Source organism: Musca autumnalis, unplaced genomic scaffold (genome assembly GCF_047663935.1).
Source record: "Musca autumnalis isolate F117 unplaced genomic scaffold, ASM4766393v1 scaffold_3, whole genome shotgun sequence".
Lineage (NCBI taxonomy): Eukaryota > Metazoa > Arthropoda > Insecta > Diptera > Muscidae > Musca > Musca autumnalis.
Genome location: NW_027411866.1, coordinates 47,695,444 through 47,721,958, shown reverse-complemented (window position 1 = coordinate 47,721,958; position 26,515 = coordinate 47,695,444). Strand labels below are relative to the sequence as shown.

Sequence of the window (26,515 nt, the reverse complement as noted above, 5' to 3'; positions counted from 1 at the left end):
GTTTTTTTAAGTCAATTTTCAATTAGTGGCTTTACAATACAATGTAGAGTATAATGTTCAAAGAAGAAGATAAAGAATACACTTCAGAGATGAAGTTTTTAATGTATGATTTTTTAATATAACCACCGCATCAATCTCAAACGGATGCTGACATTTTGAAGACTGAAAAATTGGGTTTTTTGAATTTTTGCTCTAATCGGAACGCGCAACTGTACTCGTTTAAAAACTGATTATGAGATTGTAGTACTCGCGATTACGCATTTTTTGATGTATAACTCGGGCGTGTAGCCTTCAAAGGTTCACAACAATCTCAGCTTAAAGTCGAAATTTTTGTGCGTATTTTTTTTTTTAAAACCAGTTTTTTGGATTCAAAACTTACAAATGCCTTTCGATTTCATTGGAAACTCGCGTGAATTTAGTTTTTTTACGTTCTGAATCTAACAAGCCTTTGCGCGTCTAAATCCATCCACTAGATCGGCGGATATGATACCCCTCAAATTTCGAAAATATGCAAAAAATATTTTTGAAAATATCGCGTATTTAGACGCGTTTTAGATGTGTTATTCCTACTTAGATAAATAGAGCGAAACGCATATTTAAAATGTGCGAAAACAGATATTGAAAAACGTTCGCGAATCCGGAGATATAATAGATTTTTTCTAAAAACTGAGTGCGATGCTACATCCACGGTTCTTGATGGATCGCATTGAAATGACATAGGATGATGTATTTTTTAATGGTGATCATTGAAATCGGATGCGCATAAAATGCAAATGTACTTCGTGGAAATTATGGGCATTTTACTGTTGTTTGCACCCTAACATGCAACTGATGCTACATCGTGGTCGTCAAATAGAATTTCACAAAGTGTATATCAAATAAGAGGGATTGATTCGCTGTTTTGGAAAATCGGATGCGCATCTTGTGATTTCCACTATTACGCGGTTTCTATGCGTTTCAAATGTTGTAATATTCAATAAAACATTATTTTAATGTTATGCCACAATTGGAATTCCTTGTGATTTAATATAATGTTCTAAAAATATTCGCCAATAGGAAAACTATAAGTGAAAAAGTTGTTGCAACGGAATATCTTCATTATTGCGTGAAATTTGGAAGAAAATGACGAAGAACTCAATAATTTTTTCTTCAACATTTCCTATAAAACCATAAAAAAATAAAATTAGAATAACATAATTTTTATTTTTTTCGTCACATCTTCATTGTATTTTTGCAAATAACACGAATACTATAGCTCCAAACTTCACGACTTAGGTTTCATTTTATTCCTCACAATGTCTGGATGCTGCTATAATTTTTTTATATATTTTTTTGTAAGTATAAGCGCTATTGTTTCAAAAATATGTTTGTAAATACGTGAAATTATTTAACAAATTTAATTTTTCGCGAATCCATTGAAACTTTTTGAATTTTTTTTTGCATATTCTCAAAGGGTGCGAATTCAGTTAACGACAATTGGATATAACAGCTTACTATATTAAGCCGCGATTTTTTTAGAATTTTTTCTAATTAGCATAATTAAAACGGTCATATCTTTTGCGCGCAACAATCAAAGTTGGTAACGAAAACAGATTTGGAATGACGATTTTTTTCTTAATCTATGTACCAAAAATCATAGATGTAGCATCAAAATTTGTTTTTGATTTTTTTGAAATGGAAAAGACGATTTTAGACATTTTTGCTGATATATATGTATACATGTATAGGTACCTAGTATTCCCCTAAAAGACAAAAAGCCAAGAGTGTGGAAGGAGGGGGGGGGGGGGGGGGGGGGGGGGGGTTGTCATGGAGACATTATTTTTTTCTTGTATTTTGTTTGGTTTCTACTCACTTTTGAAATGTTTGGGACAGCACACAAATTCAACACCCGAAAACAGGGAAATGCCACAGGGTAACAACATGGCAAAGCTACGCATTTGCATGCCACGTTCTTGACAGGCAGCAGCACCGGTTTGATTCCACCTAACAAAAGGCCAGCAGCGTGAGGCATTGTGAATGTGATCGAAGAGGCAACCTTCGGGTACCAATAGTGCATCCGATTGGAAGGGTCCTTCTGAAAGTAATACACACACCCATATAAACATCAAATCGTAAACAAATCACTTACATTGTTCGAAGGTAGGTAGGCTTTGATTGTGTGTGTGAGTTTTTTTAATTTCATTTATTCGATTTGTTTTAATAATGCCCAGACTAGGGACATAGTCATAGACATTCATCCCAGGCATTCAATAATTCTCTTTTAATGAACAAATTCCAATGTGGACACACATCCACCCAGGGGTACGTACATCCATTCAATGTTGTAACCCCTCTATCGACAATGTAACCACCGCTCACAATGAATTGGACTTACCCAAGCAACGGAATGGCTTAATCCAACGATGGGCTCCCTTGCACTTGTTGGCATTCAAAGCTCCCTGACGACACCAGCCGCCAATTTTCTGATAGTGTGATGACTCCACAATATTGGTGATATCTCTGTTGGGATAAGCCTGCAATGAAGTAGAAAAGTACAAAAAAACAAATGAGTGAGAAGGATAGAGAGAGAGAGAGAGAGTGAGGAGTTAGGTATGTGTTTATTTTAGATGTTTTGCTGCATAGCATAGGGCGCTAAACAACTGCATACACTGACAATATGGAAGTATGTATGTGTTAAGGCGGGTGGTTTAGTTGTAAATGGAGCGGAACAAATCGATTTCCATGCATAGTCTAGCAAGTTGTTGTTGTTCCCATTGTTCTATAGCCTTAAAAATTGAATATGTCTGTCGAACACATCCACTGCAGTGCATCTGACCATGAGGTATTTATGCTTTCATGGGAGTTTTACACAAATTTGTTTTTTTTAGCTGCAATGTATTGCATATTTTGTTTTTGGTTTTATTTTTGGCAACATTCAGCCATAGAAATGATGGCTCCTAACAGACTACCGGTTAGCTAGCCTGGCCATGCATTGTTTACAAAGTTTCATTCGTTCATTCAACAACAAAAGCCCAACTAAATTGAGTTTGGATTTTAGACTGTCAGAGTTTTATGCAGATTTGTTGTGTATCGGTCTTTGAGGCAATGAGGCAAACAAAAACAATACAAAAAGAAATAACAATATTTGAATTGGCTTTGAGATCGATGCAAAAAAAAAAAAAAATTGGCAATTTAAATATTGCAATTTTTTTGATGGGTAATTTTTAGGGAGGAAAGGGAAGAGTTTGGAATCTTAAAATTTATAGCTATGTGAAAAATTTACTAAAAGATTTGGTGTTCTTAAAAGGGAAAATTTGGCCGAGATGAATCTGAGGATAGTTTACTTGTTGGGCTTACTCCACAATTTACTAACGATCCACATCTAAGGTCGCATTAAATCAGCGATATGCAAAAGGGCACACACATACTCTCAGGAAACGTTTCTCTCTCCACACACATTATTGAACTAATTGAAACCCCACGAATTCACACAATACCACTTCCCTAAGGTATGCAACAAAAAATGTGGTGCCTATTCCTGCCTTAAATTCTGGCCACATTCAAATCCTAGTCTCGATAGATAAACTCGGGAATTTCGTTAAGTCTGACCAGCGAACTTTCAGCGTACTCAGGACAGTTTAACATACGACGATGTGTTGGGTTGTTTATAGTGGCTTGATTAAGCCCTCAAGTCGTATAGTCGCCACACGGTCAGTTTTGCCGAAGAAACAGGCGACCATTTGATTCGAATGTCTTCTTTTATGAACAACTTTCGTTGCATTTGGCTCGCTTTTGAAAACCCAAACGGTCGATTCCTGTTTTGTTTCGGGTTTTCAATCAAAGATACAAGATTCGTCTGTGATCATCTTATAAATGTCATTCGAAACACCGCGATTGTTTTTATTCCCAATTTCTTTGCACCGATACACAAGAGCATTTTTTGAGCGTTTGGCCAATTTTGGTTGATCTAGCGAGAAAAAATAAATTTTTGCTGCCAGGTGTTCATTCAATATCAAATGGTAGTTGGAAAGAAATGCCCAAGGATGCCTCTAGTTCACGATATGTAACAGGGCGATCTTGCGTTATCCGTTCACGCACGCCTTTATTTTTTTCTGGCACGACGTCCGATTTTTGGTGACCCTCACGACCTTCCTTTTTAGAGTGTTGTCCATGGTTGAATTCATTAAATCAGTTTCTCATGGTCCTATAGGATGGTCCTTTATCGACATACAAAGATTTAGTTTGATCGACACACTCTTGCAGTGATAATCCACGTCGAAATTTGTGAAAAATTATCGGACGAAATTTTTCGGAAGTAAATTCCATTTTTTGAAAAGTGATTTTTTCAAGTCGCTTAGGCTAAATAATTTAAAAAAAATGTAAATGGCGCCTGGCGAACTGTGTATTGCCTAGGTCAGAAAGTTTTCTAGTTCCCCTCGTAATATCCGTTCGGTGCAATGGCTGCAATAATTAGTTTCAAATTATGTTTCCACAGGGATTAAAATTCTGACTTCAACAGATCAGCTGCAGTCACTCGTATTTCTGCTTAACATAGTATAGTGCTTATCGCCAAGAGCTTCCCTACACGCAGAAAAAATTATGTTAGAAATATGTTTGGATCCAAACAAATATATGTTTGGGACCGGTTGCAAACAATTATATGTTTGGATCCAAACACAATATGTTTGGGTCCAAACAAATATATGTTTGCAACATTTTGTAACATATCTCAATTTGATATGCTTGGGTAAAACATATTTTTTATGTTAGAACATTTTTTTTAGGGGTGGAGAGAGGATGTTTGTCAATGAGAGTAATAACAGTGCTCTCGCGGCTGTGGAATGCTGTTTTATAATGAAGAGTTGTGTGTATTGTATAATAGAAGACGTAGAAGCGAAGAAGGGGGCTTTGATAGCGTGTATGCGTCAAACTCGTGTGTTTCTTGTTTTGTTCTTAACCAACGTAGTGGGCGAAGAGGATAAGAAGAAATGGTTATTTTGTTTTTTCTTTCTTCAGTGTTTTAGTTGCCAGCGTAGCGTCAAGACGGTAAAGTGAGTGAATTAATCAGTGTTTTGTGTTTTCTTAAAGAAATTGTGTTTTTAGTAAATTAAATGCCCAATACATTTTATAATTGAATCGGAAAGTTGAATGGAATTATTTTATTGGACAAGGAAGAAATCGCATTTAATATTGGTAATACATACTTATGTATATTTGAAATATGGCATATCCATATTTATTTATTACATAACATCATCATTTGATTCTAGATGCCGATTCCCCGCTGATGATTTCAACTATGAGGACAATTTGTTTTATTGCACAACTAAGGAGAAGCGTTCAACTACGTTTCTATATATTTTTCCTTTTTAAAAGTGGGACTATTTACAAATTATTTCAATCAGTTTTTCTTTTATTAAAGTGTGTTATGTATTTCTTTGGAATTTTGTATGTACCTATGTGTTTGTTGTTCTTTTGTCTTTCAATAAAAAACCACAACTTTTGTGTGTATACTATAGAGATAGCCAGTGAGTTCTTACTGAGAGCAAGTGAGCACACATTTTAAAGTGTTTTACATTGAATTCTACGCTCCCTTGCTCTCAGTAAGCGCCCACTGGTGCATGTGTTTGTTTTTTTTTTGTGCCTTTTGGGTTTGTATTTTTGTGCACCCAAACATATAAAATGTTTGCACCCAAACATAAAATTGTTTCCACCCAAACATATCTTTGTTTGCACCCAAACATATATATCTTTGCACCCAAACATAAATATGTTTGCACCCAAACATAAATATGTTTGCACCCAAACATAAATTTGTTTGCACCCAAACATAAATTTTGTTAGCACCCAAACATATATATGTTTGCTGCAAAATATGTTTGGGACATATGTTAGAGAGACCGTTTTTTTTTGCGTGTACAACAAACTTGTTGACGAAATTCTCCCACGCAGACATGACAGAAGAGATCTTCATAGTCTACAGAGAGGGACAAAGATAGAATGTAGTGTTATTTTGTCGTAGGTTGGGGTAAGTTCAGTCGCGTCTTGGGTCTCCATAAGGGCCCACTGAAGATTAGTAGTATAGATAGGTTATGTTTGATCGTTGGTGCGAAGATAGCTTAGGCAAATAGGATGTGGGTTTGGTAGCTGGGGAGTTCATGGCGGGTTCTTCTTTATGCGAATCGTCGGATGTTATGTTTTCTCTAACAGCTCGGGAAGATAAGTGGTTGCTAAACGATTTGCAGATGTTCCCGGCCTTCTGGTTTTAGGTAAGGGCTACGGTATTATTTCTATCATACGCTACTGATTTCTAAATACTGAACTTTTGACCCGAAAGCACAGTAGAGTAGCTGACCCAAAGGCCCAGTTGAACAACTGACATGAAGACCCAGTGAAACAGCTGACCCTAAAGCTCTGTTTATGTATCACAACTTAATGGGTAGCTCTCACAAAGAATTTCCAACATTATGACATTGAGGTGTAAGTTGGCGGGTTTAGAACAACTTTTTGTCCCAACGAATGTAGATCGGCCAGCGTGGTGCAATGGTATGCACACCCGCCTTGTACGCTGAAGGTCGTAGGTTCGATTCCCCGGCCAGTCAACATCAAATTTTTAACGGTGGCAAAATACCCCTAAGTAATGTTGGCGACATTTCCTGAGTAATTCAGCCATGTAAAACTTCTCTACAAGTCGACGCCTCCAAACAATAGTATGCTAAGTCGACTTAGCATGTTTTCAAGTTCTTTACATTTCTATATTTAACGTCCTTTAACTTAAATACTGTCAAATTTTGGTAATAATCGGACAATCCGAACAGAAGTTATAAACAAATATTTACTTAACATAGTACTGAAAGTCAAAGAAATTTCCAAACTTTTAGAGCTTGTCCTGCAAAACTCACTGCTCAGAATTAGCAAACTATTATTTGGAGGTGTAGAACGTCCTTTAACTTAAATTGTGTCAAATTTTGGTAATGATCGGTCAATCCGAACAGAAGTTATAAACAAATATTGACTTAGCATAGTATTGAAGTTCAAAAAAATTTCCACACTTTGAGAGCTTCTCCTGCAAAACTCACTTTTTAGACTTAGCATACTATTATTTGGAGGTGTCGAAGTGGTTTCTTAAGACACGCCGTTCGGATTCGGCAATAAACAGTAGGTCCCATATCATTGAGCTAATATGGATCGGGGTGCACTCATTGATATGAGAGAAGTCTCTTTTGTCTCGTATGGGATGTTGGTGTTGGTAAAACAATGTAGCTCGACATCTATTGTGCAATATTTGAGTGACCGAAAGTATGAAAAGTATATGAGACTTATTTGTTGTACTGTTGCACTGAACCACAATTTTCCCTTGCCTAAACGGGACCTCTAGATCTGATAGGCCCAGGGAGGTTTGGATATCATTTATACTGATTCAAAGGTATAGTGTGAATGCTATACCTTTGTTCTGTCTCCTCAACTCAACACACTCAGAGATAACCCGCCATCAATAAGAGTAGAAGGACGGCATTTGCCAAGGCAAACACGAGAAGAGCACAGCCCTACATGCGGACTGCAACTACACATCTTTTTAACGGCACAGTTTAACCCACCACACAGAAGATTCTGTACCAGATAACTAAAAAATTATACACGAATATATTTGCGTTGCTATGACAACAACAACAAGTGTTCCATAATTCGACCATCTTCATGAGGATGCGAAGATTTTACCGGTGCATCAACACAAACGGATGATGGCGATGCAGTGCTTGTGTGTTATCGCAGTTAACATCCCTGTCACGATTTAATGGACAGGCTTCCCCACCCAGGCACTTCAGGTGGGATCTTCATGATCTAGAGAGAGAGGTCCGAGGGTATAAACCAGAACCTCTAGACCAACGAGCCTATCAGGCAGGCTTAGATAGCACTCAAACTGATGCAATCGCGCAGGCAGCACAGAGATACTGTGTGAATGTCGTACTTGGGGACCGCTCCCCCATCCACCAAATTAATGCAAGAATCTAAGTTTGTACCCTCTTGTTCTCAGGGAACTCCAAAGTCAATCGACGCAAATTTCACTCTATTTCGGAGATGCTGAAATTGAGGCATGGTGCTCTTGAACCACATTTAAATGGAAGGTGCTTACACCTGGGAAGTTTTTGCTGATTCTGAAACTGCAATGTTCATATATGAGAAAAATAAAAAAAAAAAAACAAAATTCACCGGAGCCCTTTTTAAATAAATCGCGATTCAAGTTGACATTTTTAAGGGTTTTTTAGGGTTTCACTATTTTGTTTGGAAACCGCATGTCTTATCGAAATGGGACTGAAGAAAATGTTGTAGCTATGAAAATTCTCTACAAAATTGACTTTTATCACATCTTCGTAGTCTTTACGGTTATTGAGATATAGAAGTTCAAATTACGACAATGGATTGACTGTATCGCCTCCTTTTAAAACCATGACATGAGTGCAATTTCCCAACCTAAACTTATATATCTCAAAAATGGTACAATCTGGGAAAATATTACGAAAGCCAATCTTGTAGAGAATTTTCACAGCTACTACATATTCGTTAGTCCCATTTCGAAAGCATTTGCAGTTTTCAAGCTAAAACCTGAAGACCTAAGAAAAAAGTCTGAAAGTTTGATCTGAAGCTCTATATCTCAAAAATGGTAAAACCCAGGAAAATATCAATCAGCCAATCTTGTACAGAATTTTCACTGCTAAAATATTTTCTTTAGTCCCATTTCGATAGGACTTGCGATTTCCAAGCAAAATCGTGAAAACCTAAAAAAAACTTAAACCTGTGTACTTTGATCGCGATTTATTAAAAAATCCATCTAGCGATTTTTTCTTGTTTTGTTTTTTTATCTTTAGACACTGCTGTTTCAGAATCCGCAAAAAACTCCTTGGTGTATGCGGTTTTCATTTAAAGTTAGTTAAGGTGCACTGTGCATAACATTGTAATATAAGGAGGTGATACAGTGAATCCATTGCCCCAATTTGAACTTCTATATCTCATTAACGGTAAAAACTACGTAGATATCATAAAACTCAATCTTGTAGAGAATTTTCATAGCTACAACATTTTCTTTAGTCTAATTTCGATAGCACAATCGGTTTCCAAGCAAAATCCTGAAATCCTAAAAAAACTTAAAACTGTGTACTTTGATCGCGATTTATTAAAAAATCCATCTAGCGATTTTTTCTTGTGTTTGGATTTTTCATCTATAAACATTGCTGTTTCAGAATCCGCAAAAAATTCCTTGGTGTACGCGGTTTTCATTTAAAGTAGGTTAAGGTACACTGTGCATAACATTGTAATATAAGGAGGCGATACAGTCTATCCATTGCCCTAATTTGAACTTCTATATCTCAATAACGGTAAAAACTACGAATATATCATAAAACTCAATCTTGTAGAGAATTTTCATAGCTACAAAATTTTTTTAATCCAATTTCGATAGGACATGCGGTTTCCAAGCAACTTGAATCGCGATTTATTTAAAAAGCGCTCTGGCGATTTTTTTGTTTGTTTTTTATTTTTCTATTACTCACAACTTCCTGAAGATCCACAAGGCATTCTAATAGCGAATATGATTTCAATCGGCGGAAATCCTCTACCAGAGTCACTGCTTGATGTTTGAGCTCTCCGGACATTTCTATTGTCAGTCCTCACACAACCTGTTAGACCAAGTAATGGCAATGAACTCAGATCATATTCCAATTCTGATCACAACAGAATAGAGTCCAACAACTAGCATAGCTTCACTCAATGTTATGATTGTATAATGACTTTAAATTTTAAATTCCCTTTCTAGAGTATTCAAAATTAATATCATTACGTATTCACCACCGTAAATTCATAAAATTATAACAACAATAATATTATATTTTTAAAATCACTTACATTCATATACATTTGCTATCATTCATTGAACTTTATATTTGATTACATAATAAATACTGATGGTTTACATGGAGTATTAAGAAAAATACACTTCTACTACAATTCCATGGAAATTATATGACCAGATACCCACAATGATGTTAAGCCATTAATAAAATCCTGCCCAAAAGTATGCATTGGCAGAATATGCCTAAATGTATCTATGTCACAGCAAATGCAAGTATCTAAAAGTATGCTATAATTTTTCAAATTGACAATTTATCAATGAGCAGAGAGGGATGTCAGTTAGTGCAGTGGACAAATGTACTAATGCATTAATTTACACAAAATCCAGTAAAGTCATGGTCTCTCCACCTCTCACCTACACAACTTACCTACACAGACACAATGACTCCACCACAACTTGCAATAGTTCCTCAAGCAAATATTAGCAATTAACATATAAAAGCATATAATAGACCTACCAAAATCCAAACCAAACTTTCTACTACTACAATCCTGTGCTGTCATACTTCTTGGTTTGGTCGTCTGGCCTCGCCCTGTTGTGTTGTAGATGAAGCAGAAGAATAAACCCTAAACCCATTATTACAAAATCAAAAATCTTCATACATTTGAGGCTTAATGAAATTACTTTTCGTTACAAAATTCTCCTCGACTTCACATATAAATAACCTGAAAATGAAATTGTAATTGTCGAAGTAATCACTTCACTATACGTATGTACATATAAACCCTATGAACTTCTTGGTTAGTTGGTTGGCTGGTTCATAGTTACAAAGAAACCAATTTACAACCACAACACTTACAAAAGACCTAAATTTTGTTAGTCTCGAGTAGTGTCGGTCGGGTAAGAGAATGAAAATGTAATTAACATGAAAATGTTTAAGGCTATGGCATTTGTTGTAAAGTTCAGAGGACATTGATGTCTGCCAAACTATAAATAGATGGAGTGGAATAAAAGAAGGTTCTTTGAAGGAGTCGAAGAGGTTGCATGCCCTTTTATATTAAATGATATGGATGGCTTGTTAAATATCAATGACATGGATAATATGAACAATGCATATATGGGAGGATGGGTTGAAAGCGGATGAGGTGTTACCTTGGGAATATATTTAAACAAATAAGCGGAAGTTTAAACAAAAAAACTCTCTTGCGATTCTATTTTTAACTCAATTGTATACGAAGTCTTCCTTATTAAAACAAAACATTGTTCCACAACATCCCATACGGGACAAGGGAGACTTCTCTCATATCAATGAGTGCACCTCGATTCATATTTAGCTCAATGATATGGGACCTACTGTTTATCGCCGAGTCCGAACGGCGTGTCTTAAGACACCACTTGTGGAGAAGTTTTTCAAGGCTTAAATACTCAGGAAATGTCGCCAACATTACTGAGGGGTATTTCGCCACCGTTGAAAAATGTTTGATGTTGCCTGGCCGGGGAATCGAACCCCCGACCTTCTGTGTACAAGGCGGGCGTGCATACCATTGCACCACGGTGGCACCCAAGTCTTCCTTATTGCTAAGGCGAATACCCTATATCTAAGTAATTTGGAAAATGCATATGCGAATTTGTAGATAGAAGTAATCAAGGTTGTATTTAAACGTTGATTTTACTTAGTGTGCTGTGTTTGTTGTTACATTCACAAATACACAACGTAATGGAAAAGACGGCGGTAGTAGAGAAAGAAAAAAAAAACTAACTTATAAAGTGTTCTTTACGCGAACCACTTATCAAACATAGTACGACACCTTGTTATATTTGTTGATATTCAAATTACTTATTTTCATTTTTCAAAATTGTCTGGTTAATCCCACTGTTGTTGTTTTAATATTTAAAACAACTAATTTAAAAACGAAAATTTAAAAAAAATCGCGATTGAAGTCGGAAGTTTTAAGGGTTTTTTAGGTTTTCACGAATTTGCTAGAAAACCGCATGTCCTATCGAAATAGGACAAACGAGAATGTTGAAGCTATGAACATTTTCTGCAAGATTAACCTTTATGGTGTTTTCGTAGGTTTTACCGTTTTTGAGATATAGAAGTTCAAATTGGGACAATGCACTGCCTGTGTCATGACTGTAATTTCTCAACATAAACTTATATGTCTTAAAAATGGTACAACCTAGGAAAAAGATACCAAAGTCAATCTTGTAGAGAATTTTTACAGCTACAACATTTTCGTTAGTCCCATTCTGATAGGACTTGCGGTTTTCAAGCAACCTGAGAAAAAAATATGAATGATTGATCTGAACTTCTATATCTCAAAAACGTTAAAACCTTCGAAAATATTATGCAGGTCAATCTTGTTCAGAATTTTCACTGCTACAAGATTTTTTAGTCCATTGTCGATAGGACTTGCGGTTTCCAAGCAAAATCGTGAAAACATAAAAAAGCCTAAAAATGTCAACTTGAATCGCGATTTATTTAAAAATCCCTCCAGCGATTATTTCTTGTTTTTGGATTTTTCTCTACTATGAACATTGCTGTTTCAAAATCCGCAAAAACTTCCCATATGTTAGCGGTTTTCACTTAAAGTTAGTTAAGGCGCACCATGTTTGACATTGTTTTATAAGGTAGTATTACAGTCAATGCATTGTCCCAACTAAAACTTCTATATCTCAATAACCGTAAAACTTACGACATTATCATTTTGGTCAATCTTGTAGATAATTTCCATACCTACAACATTTCCTATTGTCCCATTTCGATAGGACTTGCGGTTTGCAAGCAAAATCGTGAAACCGCAAAAACCCCTAAAAATGTCAACTTGAATCGCGATTTATTTAAAAAGCGCAACGGGGATTTTTTTTTTGTTTTTTGATTTTTTCTCTTCTATGAACATTGTAGTTTCAGAATCCGCAAAAACTTCCCAGGTGTAAGCACCTTCCATTTAAATTTGTTTCAAGAGCACCGTGTATCTCCTTGTCTGAAACCTCTTTTGTTACCAAACTGTTCCAAGTGGTTCTTCTTTAACTGAAGACCGGGTATCAGATGGAGCCATCTTACAAAGCCGAATGAGTTTTGCGGGGATACCAAATTCAGACAAGGTTGGGAATTCATTTGAAGGTAAGGGGGGGGGGGGGGGGGGGGTTGGGGATGTCGAAGGCTGCTTTATAATTGACAAAGAGGTGGTAAGTGTCGATCTGCATGGAAATTTTCCAGGATTTGCTATAGCCTGTCAATTGTGGATTTGGCAGGTCTAGAGCGGCATTGGAATGGCCCAATTATTTCGTTGACCATAGGCTTTATTCATGACACTATCTTAAAGGGAGCAGACTTACACACCTATATTTAGAGCACGGTCCTATCTCCTGTCTTGTGGACTGGGCATAGGATGGTACTAACTAGCTGCATACATCTTATCAGCGTGTCGCTTTCGGTTTTGAACAGCTCGGCTGGTATACCATTGGCTACTGCTACCATTCTTCAGCCGGTTTATTGCTGTCTTTACCTCATCTTAGGCATACAGGTTCTTTATATATCCTGAGCACACTATTTGTATCCGTTACCAAATTACATTGATGGCCTCTGGTAGAATTTTCGGACTTCATTCTGGCTCCTGTACATTTCGATTTTTTCACACAGCCGCTTTTCTCTTCTCTCCTTTTCTCCAGATACCTCTCTCGTGCGCTACTGATTGTAGAGTAGTCCTATATGCCGCAATTTTCCCTTCGGTAGCAGCACGACACTCCTGGTCACACCATGGATTCCTTGGTGGATGTCTCTGGTATCCATGTAAGCATTTTACGGCTGTTTGGATGGAGAGGCCGGGTGGAATGGTATGTACACCCGCATTGCAAACAGAAGGTCTGCGGTTCAAGTGGCAAAATACCCTCAGTGTAATGTTGCCAATATTTCCTGAGTATTTTAGTCACGAAAGACTTCTCTACAAGTGGCATCGTAAAACACGCCGTTCGGACGCAGCGATAAAAAGTAGGTCCCCGATCATTGAGTTAATATGAAACGGGATGCATTCATTGATATGAGAGAAGTCTCCCTTGTCCCTCCTGGGATGCTTGTGGAACAATTTAAGGGAGTGGGCAAGACTTTGCCACTGTGTTGATATGTTACTGGGACGAGAAGTGCTTTCATTAAACAATTGGGCAAATTGAGTGAAATATTCTGTGACTATCTGTTGTGATTGCACCTTAACGATGGTTACTTCCGTGTTGTGGCTGAACGTATATTATTTGCTACGTTTAATCTGGTACGTACGTTGCTGCAATAAGGTGGTAGTCCTATAAATGTCTCCCACCTATCACAACGTGATCAATTTGATTTCTGGTTGTTTTGGTCTGGAGGCAACCAGGTTTTTTACCGCTGCGAAGTCTTTCAGCCTCATTCTACTGTCAGATTTTTCAGAATGAAATTCCCTACTGTTGGGCCAAAGGTATTTTCCTTTTCAATTTAGGTATTAAAATCACCTAGAGTAATTGTAATGTCATAGGCAGGGAAAGGGTTATATGTTTCTTCTAAGCGCTCATAAAATATATATTTGGTATATTCGTCCTTGACTTCAGAGCGTGAGCCCAAATAAAGCTGATGTTAAAGAATTTTGCTTTTATTCGTATTGCAGTAAGTCCTCCATTCGCTGGAGTGGATCTGGAAACCAAATATTTTAACCTCCGACCAACTACAAATCCGCAACCAAAATCATGCTTTATGTCATGGCAGCTATAATACACTGCGTCACATTTAGGTGCTGTTGAGACGCCTCTTCCAATCCATGTTATTCCCTGTATATCAGTAATATCGGCCTTGTATTTCATAAGTAAATCTGCCAAAGCTTAAACGGCATCTTCTCTATAAAGAGTGCTGCAGATTATGGTCCGCAAATTTTTGCGGGGGTCGTCAACTTTAAAGGGGTTGGGTTTCTTTTTCTTTGTTTTTTTATAGTGTGAGGCTTTTTGGAGAAACGGGTTACTTGCCCAACACCCAACCCAAGTTTTTAAATTTCTTAGCTTAAAGGCAGTTCCCTATGTGACACCACGGAGAGGTCAGTGTCCACTTGATATAAAATATGGACCAAGATAAGTCCTGGACTTTGTCATGTTAAAGTCGGTCAGGGCTGTTGTTTGGCATTATTCATCCAGTATGTAAACCTCTATATATTTATATAGATTTTATATTAATGAAGACAGGATTTTATCTCATTATGCATGTACAGTGGTGTGAAAAATAATAAGGACACTTCAATCCATAACCAAGATTACATTGAAAACTGACTAAAAAAGTGAAAATTACATTAGTTTATAAAATTTATTGTTTTCTTAAAATGTTAGGAAAAGTATTATAAAAATATTTTGATTGCTTGTAACCATATTTTATTTATCTTTTATATTTTATGTGAATTTTCGAAGTTTGGTGTGTGAAAAATAATAAGGACACTCCATGACATCCTTTAATAAGGACCAAACTTGAAAGAAATTAATGCAGGTTTTTACTAAATAATGGTAGATAAAGTGTTTCAGTGTCATTAATACTTTGTAGACTATCCTTTGTTTTCTAAAACGAAAGCGCATCGTCTGGGCATCGAGTCGACCAAATATTGGCACTTCTCTACTGATACCGCGTCCTACGCAACCTGTATAAGTTGCCAAAGGTCGCCATAATTTGATGGACACTTTCCCCTGCTTGATTTTTTAACTTCATTCCACAACATTTTTCAATCGGGTTCAAATCAAAGGATTGTATGGACCATTCTAACAACTTAACTATCCTGGAACACCTTTTTTCATGTTGGCGTCATTTTTGGGTCATTAACCTTGCTGAAGACTCATTTGAGAGGCACACCCCCTTCAGCATACGGAAGAATTATATTTTTCAAAATTTCAATGTAATCTAGTGATTTCAAAAACACTTTGAATACTGTATAGCGACCCCACAGCATAGTAAGAAAATGAGCCCCACACCATGCTGTTACGTCTACCATATTTAGCCGGATTCAGAGTATATTTTGGGTTATATTATTGATTTTTAGGTCTTCAACCCTGATAAACTCCTCTATCGGAACAAAAAAATATATTTGGTTTCTTTTTTTAATTAATTTCTCATCAGACCAAAGAATGGTACGCAATTTTTCTTAGACCAAGCGATGTGATTTCTAGCAAACTGTATTATTTGCTGAATATTTTTATACCCTACACCACTAGGTAGGAAGTGTATAATTTTTCGATAAAAATGATACTTTTCTGACACTGTGAGCTCTAATGTGGCCACCACAGAGGGTTTTAGGAGTTGTTGATGCGTCAAAATTAATATTTAAGTAGTTTTTTATTTATAAAGATGTGGAAAAAGGATAAAAGGAATAACGCATTTATTATTACAGGTGCAATTTTTGGATTTCTACTACGACTTTTATCTTTGAAGTTCACTTAGCTGCATCCTCCACCATTGTTTTTAAAGATTCTAAGCTTTTTCTGTAATTTTTCTGTATGAATTTCCTTCTTTATGTAAACATTTAATGATTTCTCGAGTAGCGTGATAACAATGCATATTTTTACCCATATTTGCAAAGAAAAACTAAAAATACCGGTAGATTTAACATTTAATGAATAGAAATTAATTCATTTTAAACTTTTACTTATAGGAAAGAATCACAAAAAAATAATATCAATTTATTTTTACTAAAACGAAAAACTGTCCTTATTATTTTTCACAGCAGAAATCACGAATTTTACGAAAAATATTTGTTTTGTATAAAAACTAAACAGAAAGAAACCAAAATCGTAACGGGATTTCTTATTGCAATACATGTACATTTTCAAAAACAAATTTCCATCGCAAATTCTTCCATTTTACACATTTTACCAGTAACCAAAAGTTGTGAATGTCACTGTCCTTATTATTTTTCACACCACTGTATATGCATTTGTGTATAATTAAAATACCATTTACTAACACCACGAAATTAAATGCATTTGCATTTTTATAAAATAGTCATCAACAAATCTAATGTTTTTGGAGGACAACAATTCATTCATTCATTAAAAAATGCAACATATTTTTTGTTGTTTTAAAGCTGTCATTATCATCACCAAATTTTTATTTTGTTACACACTCACACAATATAATCGCAAAATATGTAAAATATGTCACAATTTTCTATTTCATTGTTTTCCTATCCAAAACGATGTTAGTCCATTTCTATTGTTCTATTCACCCACCCACTCCCCCTAACTAATTATGTATTGAAGTATGCGTCCTGATTTAACCAAAATAAAAGTAGGCTATATTCTAATTGTTTCATTTTTTTCGCTATTCATTCATTCGTTCGTACATTCGTTCATTCCTATTTGGTGTATAATACTACTTATATAGGACTGTCATTATTATTGTTTTATATTTGCGTTAGGTTTCTGCTATTGTTTTTTGTTTTTGTTCTTCTTACGATGTCATAATTATTCCATGTTTAACAATTAAATGGCGAATAGAGATTCTTGCCATCCTTAAAGTGGGTAACTTTGCTGTTTTCAAAAATACTGCTGCGCTTATATTAAAGGAAATATTTTCAGATGGAAATGTTGTATGCTGCCGCTTGTGATTTGTGAAATAAATAAAATGTGTAAAATATTTCGCCAATTCTTAGGATTTAATAAATCGAGTAAAAGAAAGGGGTAAAGGAGCCTTTCTTTGTAGCTATGGAAGGGTTTTATTTCAAAATTTATATTCACATTTTTGTTGTCTAGAGTCTATGATGATTTGTAAGCCGATTAATCCTGAAACTGATCATAATGTGGCGTTTACAAAAGACAATTTTGAGCAGACATTAGCAAAGATACAAACCTATTTATACCAATGCATATCAAAAGGTAAGGTCAACAACAACAACATTGTTCCACAACATCCCATGCGGGACAAGGGAGACTTCTCTCATATCAATGAGTGCACCCCGATTCATATTTAGCTCAATGATATGGGACCTACTGTTTATCGCCGAGTCCGAACGGCGTGTCTTAAGACACCACTTATGGAGAAGTTTTTCAAGGCTGAAATACTCAGGAAATGTCGCCAACATTACTGAGGGGTATTTTGCCACCGTTGAAAAATGTTTGATGTTGCTTGGCCGGGGAATCGAACCCCCGACCTTCTGCGTGCAAGGCGGGCGTGCGTACCATTGCACCACGGTGGCACCCAATGGTAAGGTCACATTAGGCAAATATTTGCTCCAGTGGCAAGCAGTGTGCGCTTACTGAGAGCAATTAAGCGTAAATAATGCATTAAAATTTGTGGAGCAAATATTTGCCTAAGGTGGCTTTACCTTTATACTTGAAATTGTCTATTTATTGTTGTTTTTAATTAACAGAAAAATTGGCAATTTGTAATAAAAAATATTAAAGATTTAAGAACAATATCGGCCAACAATTTTAAAATTAACAGTTTCATTCATGATTTCCGAATTGTTTATACAATTGCAGGAACATTTATACACAAGAATAACGTATCCCCTTTAGCCAATAATAAACGAGTATGAACTCAATTGCCTTTTCGTGTGTAATCACATGATTATTGACTAAAATGGCAGTGTAAGCCAATAATTACTTATTTAAAAAAAAAAAAACACAAAAAAAAAGATTGAAATTGTTTCTTTTGTTATTTTGTTTCTTTCAATTGTTTTTGAGGATGCCTTTGCTTTAGCCAATCAAAAGCTTAACAACAAACGTATTTTTTCCCAAAATGGTTTTTATTAAACTAAACTACAGTATGAATTGACAACAATTGGCTTTTGTTTTCAATAAATGACCAACTTAATGGTTGGGAATATTTCATCTAAAATTAAAACAAAAAGTGAATGCATAAAAACAAACAAAAGAGGAACAGTCGATGCCTTTTGAGAAAACAAACGTAGAGGCTAGAATTAAAAAAAATGCTATAGAATAGGAAATTTGTTTCAGCCTAATAGTATGCAATACAAAACATTGGTAAATTCCAAAATCATCTACAACAATGGTAGGCAGTGTAGTTTTCTATTGCATACTTTAGGGGTGTCATTTTGTGAGGGCCATGTCTTCTCAATTAGTTGAATTGTGTGTATGTGAGAAATTTTTACATACACAATTACAAGTGGGAGCCCCAATTCCATTGATCTACAACATACCCAGCTAACATTTTTTTTGCGAATTCGTATCGAATTCGGACAGAATTTCTGAAAAAATATCCGATTCTGAAGACGAATTAGTACCGAATTCGGTACGAATGTTGTATGGACGTGGTCACCGAATTCGGAAAGAATTTTCTAAGGAAATTCTTAAAAAATATTAGAGTTTCGCGACGAATTTGGTCCGTACTCGGAAGTAAATTCTTGGAAAATTCGGAGAAAAATTTAGATTTTCTGACAGAATTCGGTCCAAAGTCGGAAGAAAATTCTGGAAAATTCGATGAAAATTTTAGATTTTCTTAAGAAAATCCGTTCGAATTCGGAAGGAAATTCTGGAAAAATTCGGAGAAAAGTTCAGATTTTCTGAAAAAAATCGGAAACAATTCTGACGCCTTTGATATTGACACAACACGTGTCGTACTGTACTGAACAAACCCCACTCAGAGACAATTTTTTTTTAATGTACTTTTTATGGATGATTATAATTTCAAACTTTCCAATGATTTTGCCTGTTGTTATCATTTTATGATTAACAGTAGAACAATGTGCAGAAGTATGTTGAAGCTATCAACACTAGCTTGAATTATTATATGTTGCATTTATATTAAAAAATTGTAAAATTGTATATGCGAATTATATGACCAGTCATTTTGTTCTACGACATCAACCGAAAAAATTCCCTTAGAAAATCCATTAGAAATCGGAACGAATTCGGAATGACGATTCTTAAGATTCTTTAGAAAATGTGCAGAGATTCTTAAAATAAACTTATTGAAAATCGGTCTAATTTCTAGGAAAATATTAGAGAAATCGGCCACATTTCTAAAAAAAATTTCAGAAAATCTCAGAAAAAAAATCTGGTATCAGAGCCCTCGGAAAAAAATGTTAGCTGGGTAGGTGCACAAGAAGAGAATGCTATTCTGGGTGATTGTATGGGAAAGAGAACCGAATTTTTCAAGAGCAAATAAAATATTTTATGTTACGGTTTTTGTTAGTTTTTTCATTGTTAAATCAATACGGAGAAATCCAAAAAGGTATTTTAAATAAAGAACTATGTGTTAAAAGTTGTAATTTTAATTAAAAACAACAATTTTAATAAATATCGAAGCAAATAATGTGTACATCCGTACGCATGTTAATCTGTTGCCTTCTCATCAACGACTGAACAAATGAGCGTAAGTGTTCGTGAGAATTGTGATCACCGTTTTTGTAAGAGAGGAGAAATAAGCGTAAATAGTGGACAAGTATAGGAAATAGTAAGTTTTGCATGCATTATATGCAATGGTGTGCACGGCCATCCACTGGTGCAGCCATGCACGCGTCTTTACGAAAAAGTTAACTACAACTCTCTTTCCCATACAAAAAACCCAAAATAGCATTCTCTTCTTGTGTACCATTGCACTGGTGGTTTCTGTAATATACTCTTAATTTAATTAATTCAACAACACTTGGGCGTTTAAGTATTTTTTGTAATAATTCTTTAATAATTCATTTGTAGCACGATTTTAGGTAACATTAGTGCTTAAAAATGTGTAAATATGTAATGAAACAACAAGAAAAATTAAATATTAATTCTCTCTTAAATTTTCTCTTTTCCTATTTTGCTCACCATTGATTATATGTGACTTAGGGGATGAATGATACCAAACAACGGCTCTGACCAGCTTTAACATGGCAAAACCCAGGACTTATCTTGGCCCCTCTTTCATCTCAAATGGATACTGACCTCAACGTGGTGTCACCTGGGCAGCTGCCTTTAACATGGGTTAAAGGTAGTGAGCTAACATGTAAGGACAAAAACTTGGGTTGAGCGTTGGGCTAGTAACCCAACCCTCCAAAAGGCAACATACTGTGAAAAAACTAAGAAAAAGAAAAGGAAAAACAAACCCCTCTAAAGTTGACGACCCCCGCAAATGTTTTAAGGACCATGGTCTGCGAATCTGCACTTGGAATCTTTATATAGAAGGTGCAATTTATGCAGTGGCCGATATACTTGAAAAATACAATGCCGATATTAATATTACTGCCATAGGGGAAATGCGAAGGATTGGGAAAGGCGTCACAAAAACACCTTAAGGTGACGCACTGTACTATAGCTGCCGTGACATAAAGTATGTGTTTGGTTGTGGATTTGTAGTTGGTCGGAGGTTAAAACATATGGTATCCTGTTTCACCCCAGTTAATAAACGAAAACAGCAAGTACTATTGAAAGGAGACCAAAGAAAATGTTGTAGCTGCCATGAGTCAAGACTAGCATTTTCTAGAAGCTATCATGTCAGAGCAATGTCCCAATTTGAAATTCTATATCTCAAAAATGGTAAGACCTAAATGCCAATCTTGTAGAAAATTTGCAAAGCTACAACATGGTATTGAATGAATACCGTCCAGCCGAGAAGTGGTAAACACAGCAATAAACCGGCTGTAGAATAATAAGGCAGCAGGAGCCGATAACTTACCAGCCGAGCTGTTCAAAACCGGAGGCGACACGCTGATAAGGTGTATTCATCAGCTAGTTAGCACCATATAGGGACACATGTCTGATCCCTATTGCTTATAAGTAGACATCGGATTTTAGCATGTTTTTTATTTCTTATCCGATTGGACTCAAATTTTGGATCTAGGCGATTTGAGGGTCAATTTTTCGATATTTAGGGTCATATCAAAAATATGCAAAAAATATGCAAAAAATATGCAAAATATATGCAAAAAATATGCAAAATATATGCAAAAAATATGCAAAATATGCAAAAAATATGCTAAATATGCAAGTGTTTTTTTGACGAAAATCGTCAATTAAATTTGGAAAATCATCAAAAAAGGATTCTAAATTAAGTTTTGTGTCGTTTAACATAGTTTTTTTTGCAGATTATTATGTTATTGAGACTCTCCAGATGTTCCGCCGTAGCAATAAATCTGGACTAATAAGACTTAAATCAGTTTTCACAAGGTGAGAAAATGTCAAATAACCAGCATTCCTATTACAACATAAGTTGCTTCCTATACAAATGAAGGTAATGGAAAATTTTCAAAAACTCAATCAGAAATGTCAAAATCAACGTGTCCAAATATAGTGATAGTTTCTACTCGGGCAAAATTGTCTAGCAGAAAAACAAAGGAACTAGAATTAGTCATCGCAATTTTTGTTTAGATAAAAGTGGAATTTTTTCTTGTTTTTGGAAAAAGGGTTCGTTTTTTAGCACAAAATGGGAAAAAGTACTAGAGTAATATTTACGATTCCAGGTTCTGGAATATAACTATAATTAGAAGTATACGATTTTAATATCCACATGTTAAATTTGAATATACTTTATAGCGTTTAGTCCTTTATTCAGTATATGTGGTCAAAATGTTTCTTTGGAAAAATATTCTAACTGCCGCTTTAATATTGATGACATGGTTTTAGTTTAATGCACTAAAAATACATAATTTTATATGTATATTGTACGCATACAACCGCTTAAGGCAGAATTGGGAAATGTTCACTCCTCGGCGAAAAGTAATGCATTATTGTTATACCCATCCACGATGAATAATAAGCAGAATGAAGAACACCTAATGATTAGTGCAAAATAACATCACTCAGAAAAACCACACAATAGCGTGGTAGTGGTAAAATAAGTCAAAAACCTTCGAATTATCTTTAAAATGACACAACCACTCACATATTTCTGCTAGAAAAGCATTTGGAATGCTAAAAAATATAGTTCATTCATTCCTGCTACAGGAAACAATTTAGATAACACAGTCGAAAAGTCATAACCCTTTTGTATATACAATTAATTAACTTATATCTGACCGTGTACTCGATAATTTGTACTAATCATTACAAATGCTTCGAATTTTGACAGTTGTTTAATGGAGAAGTTGCTGTAAAAATTGTTTCAGCAACATTTAGTAAAAATTATCGAGTACAAGGATATAACACCTTTTATAACACATTAGTCTTGTTGTCTAGAATATAAATAAATATATTTAGAAAAATATTCTCCGCAATATTGTCATTAAAATTGCCAAAGGCACTATACACCTAAAAGGCAAAGATTTCAAGGAATCTTAATTTCCAAAACAAAATGAAATTTCACATCTGTCCCGTGTTTTGCTTACATCCTGATGTAAACTTTAAAAAGTCATATTTCTAGCTATACTTTAACAATCTGATTGGCTTTTCTGTAATTTGGGAAAATTGAGCCTTGTTGCATTGTAAATTGGTAAAAAGTAAGGAAAGGAACAAATACGGGTAATGCCAATAAAAATGTCCGGATTGTCTTATAGACAAATCTCACTATTTTTTACACGTAGAGCACTTTTTACTTCTTTATTTAATTTAAAAGTTGGGTATTAGCAATTAGAATTTAAAAAAGTATTATTAAATAACTATCACGAGTGATTTAATCATAGAAAATAATTTATTTTCTTTACTATTCGTTAATCCGGACAATTTGATAATTCGGATACCGCCGAAACCTGTGGTGTAGGGATTATCGAGATTATACTGTATATATGTGGGCAATATCCAAATCTGAATCGATTCTTACCAAAATAAACAGGGATCGCGCTAGGGCCAAAAAATCTCCAATTTTTATGCGAAATAGTCTATAAATGTGACCTGTACTTTGTTTTCAAAAAGACATGGCCAGATGGATAAGTGCGAATCTATGCAGATCATCAGAAAGAACTGTGGGTCTATTTCGTTTCCTTTTGTTGCAAACTCATTCACTAAGACATAATACTCTTAGGGCCATTATTACATGTGTTCTTTTACTATCTGATGGATTTGAAAACGCAAAATAAACCAATTTGGAGGCATTAAAAATATAATTTTTACATTGAAAGTTAATTTTAAGAAGCTCCTCCTTGAAATTCAATGATCACTTTTAACTTTAAGTTAACCGGAACGCTATAAATCTGTTCGGTAAATCCAAACTATAACAAAAGAATACTTGTAATAATGGGGGTATGAGTATTAAAATATAGTTATCAGAGCAATCATGAATAAAAATTCCGTGCGGAATTTGTTTCAATTCCACAATTTCACAATTTTTTATTTCCATATTTATGCCCAAAAAGGGAATATTTTTGTCATTCGACTAGAATATTCCATAATAAAGCGAATCTAGTAGTTTTCAATTTTTAACAAATATTGATTTTAATATAATTGAGCTACAAATTAAGACTACACTTTCTAAAATTATTATCCGTGAGGAAAATTCAGAGATTCATGATTGCCCTGTATATGTTTTTATATGTTGTATATTTTTCGTAAAATATGAACGATTTTATGTAGTCTTAATTTCTAGCTAATTTGTTATTCTGTCAGACAATTTTGGCCGAGCAGAAACTATCAACATATTTGGATACGTTCATTTTGACATTTCTGATTGAGTTTTTGAACAAATTTGTATTAGAAAGCAACTTATATTGTAATAAGAAGGCTGGGTTATAGGAAATTTTCTAAGTCTTTTAGTCAAGATTTATTGCTGTGGCGGAATAATAATTAATAACATAATAATCTGCTAAGAAATCGACGTTTAACGACAATAAACTTAATTTGAAACACTTTTTGATGACTTTCCAGATTTAATTTGACGATTTTCGTCAAAAAAGTTAGTTGCATATTTTGCATATTTTTTGCATATTCTGCATATTTTTTGCATATTTTGCATATTTTTGCATATTTTGCATATTTTGCATATTTTTTGCATATTTTGTGCATATGCAAAATATGCAAATATGCAAAAAAATAAAAAATATGAGCCTGTCATTGCATTCAGTTTTCTTCAAAACGAATTTTGGTCCAATCAGAATTTTCGTATCTTTATTAATAAAAAATATGCAAATATGCAAAATCCGATGTCTACTTATAAGATATAATTGGGCCATACCAATGCGGCTTTAAACCTAGAAAATCCGCCGTTGACCAGATAGAGGCCCAAGGGATTCAGGTCGACACTTAGCATATTTTTGTCGACTTTAAATCGGCCTTCTACATCCCCTTTCCTTCAAAGGTATTCCCAACCCTGTATGAATTTGGTATCTCCGCAGAGCTTATTCGGCTTTGTAAGATGACTCTAATTGATACCCGGTCCTCAGGTAATATAGGAAAGAACCACACCGAAAGGTCAGTACCAAAAGAGATTTCAGACAAAGAGGCAGCCTTTCGTGTGGTCTCTTCAACATCCTGCTGGAAAAGGTTATAGTAAATGCCAACGTCAAAAGAAATGACATAATATACACAAAAAACCACATGTTACTTGCTTATGCTGACGATATTGATATCATGGGTCGATTAGTAAAATAATTAACTGCTACCTTTAAGTAGGTTGAAAGAAAATCTGCTAAAGTGGGTCTGCCAGTAAACGACGACAAGACCAAGCTGATGGTATCGACGGGAAATTCGTGCATAGAACCCGGTTCATATCATTTTGATGTAGTTTAAGACTTTTTCTACCTCGGAACTGTCATAAACACAACAAGCAAAATTAGTTTCAAAATAAGAAGAAGATTTGTACTGGCTATCAGATGCAACTTTGACTTAAGTAAGCAGTTTTAAAACAAAGCCCCATCTCGACAAACCTAATTATTGCTAAAAAAAACCTTTCTTTCTGTCGTGTACTTCTCTTTAATTTTTTTAAGATTTTTGTGGGTCTTAATGGCACAAAGTCTACCCTAGACTACATACATCTTTATTACTACATTCTTTAATATTGTATTTATATACCTTTGAAAACAAAATATGCCCTCACAAAAAAAAAACTTTTTATTTCAAATTATCCTTTATTAACAGAATTTTAATAAACATTTAAAAGATTCTATTAAAGTAAGAAAAACATAAAATCTTTTTTGGGGTCTTTTATAATTCTCATTCAGTTTACAAAAGTCCATTTTATTAAATAGCCAATTTTCAAAATCCAAATCATGCAAATGTTGAAAAAGAAAGAAATTTCTTTACACGCTACAGTCTTGAAAGTAGCAGTTTTTGTTGTTGCTCGATTTTAAGTAAGCCAAGCACATCCACACAAAAACATAAAATGTAAATTGTATTGCCTATATTTAGGCAGCGGGTGGAATATCATCAACAACAGTATTATGATTTTGACTACTTTTGGGGATTTAATTCAGAAAAACAAAATGGTAATGAGAACGTTGCTATTTAATGCTAAGAAGTGTTTAAATATTCTTACTTCTTCTTTTTTTGGTTCATATTTGCTAAGGCTGGTATCTTTTGTATCGCGGCTACACATTACGAGAAAATCAGAATTTTTTTCCTCGCTGCCCAAAATTATGTTAATTTTATGCTTGAAGGGGAATGACAAATTTACGCCGAGTCTTCAAGTTTTTTAAATTAAGAAATGAAAAGAAACGAAAACAACAAAAACCGCTATACAAAAAGTCAAGAAGTGACTGCTTAAATGTCCTTTGCGTGTATGTTCGTTCATATCCCTTCGGTGTGTGGTGATACAGCAAGTTGGGTAACTTGAAATCTCAATCTCATGATATATTGTTTAAAATTTGTGAAGAAAAAAAATTGTTCTAC

General features: G+C 34.9%; 1 protein-coding gene across 33 annotated transcripts in view; it reads right to left on the bottom strand.

Annotated features, from left to right (window-relative positions):
* Appl (amyloid-beta-like protein) overlaps window positions 1-26,515 on the bottom strand; it is a 452,148-nt gene that overhangs the window by 27,034 nt on the left and 398,599 nt on the right. For 18 of the 33 annotated variants that reach the window (XM_073974890.1, XM_073974880.1, XM_073974887.1 and 15 more), the window contains exons 3-4: window positions 2,375-2,513; window positions 1,853-2,074 (exon numbers count right to left, since the gene is read on the bottom strand). In XM_073974890.1, coding sequence (XP_073830991.1) covers window positions 1,853-2,074; window positions 2,375-2,513 — 361 coding nt within the window. The remainder of the gene's footprint in view (window positions 1-1,852; window positions 2,075-2,374; window positions 2,514-26,515) is intronic. The other 15 variants (XM_073974882.1, XM_073974909.1, XM_073974896.1 and 12 more) reach the window with 1 other exon arrangement.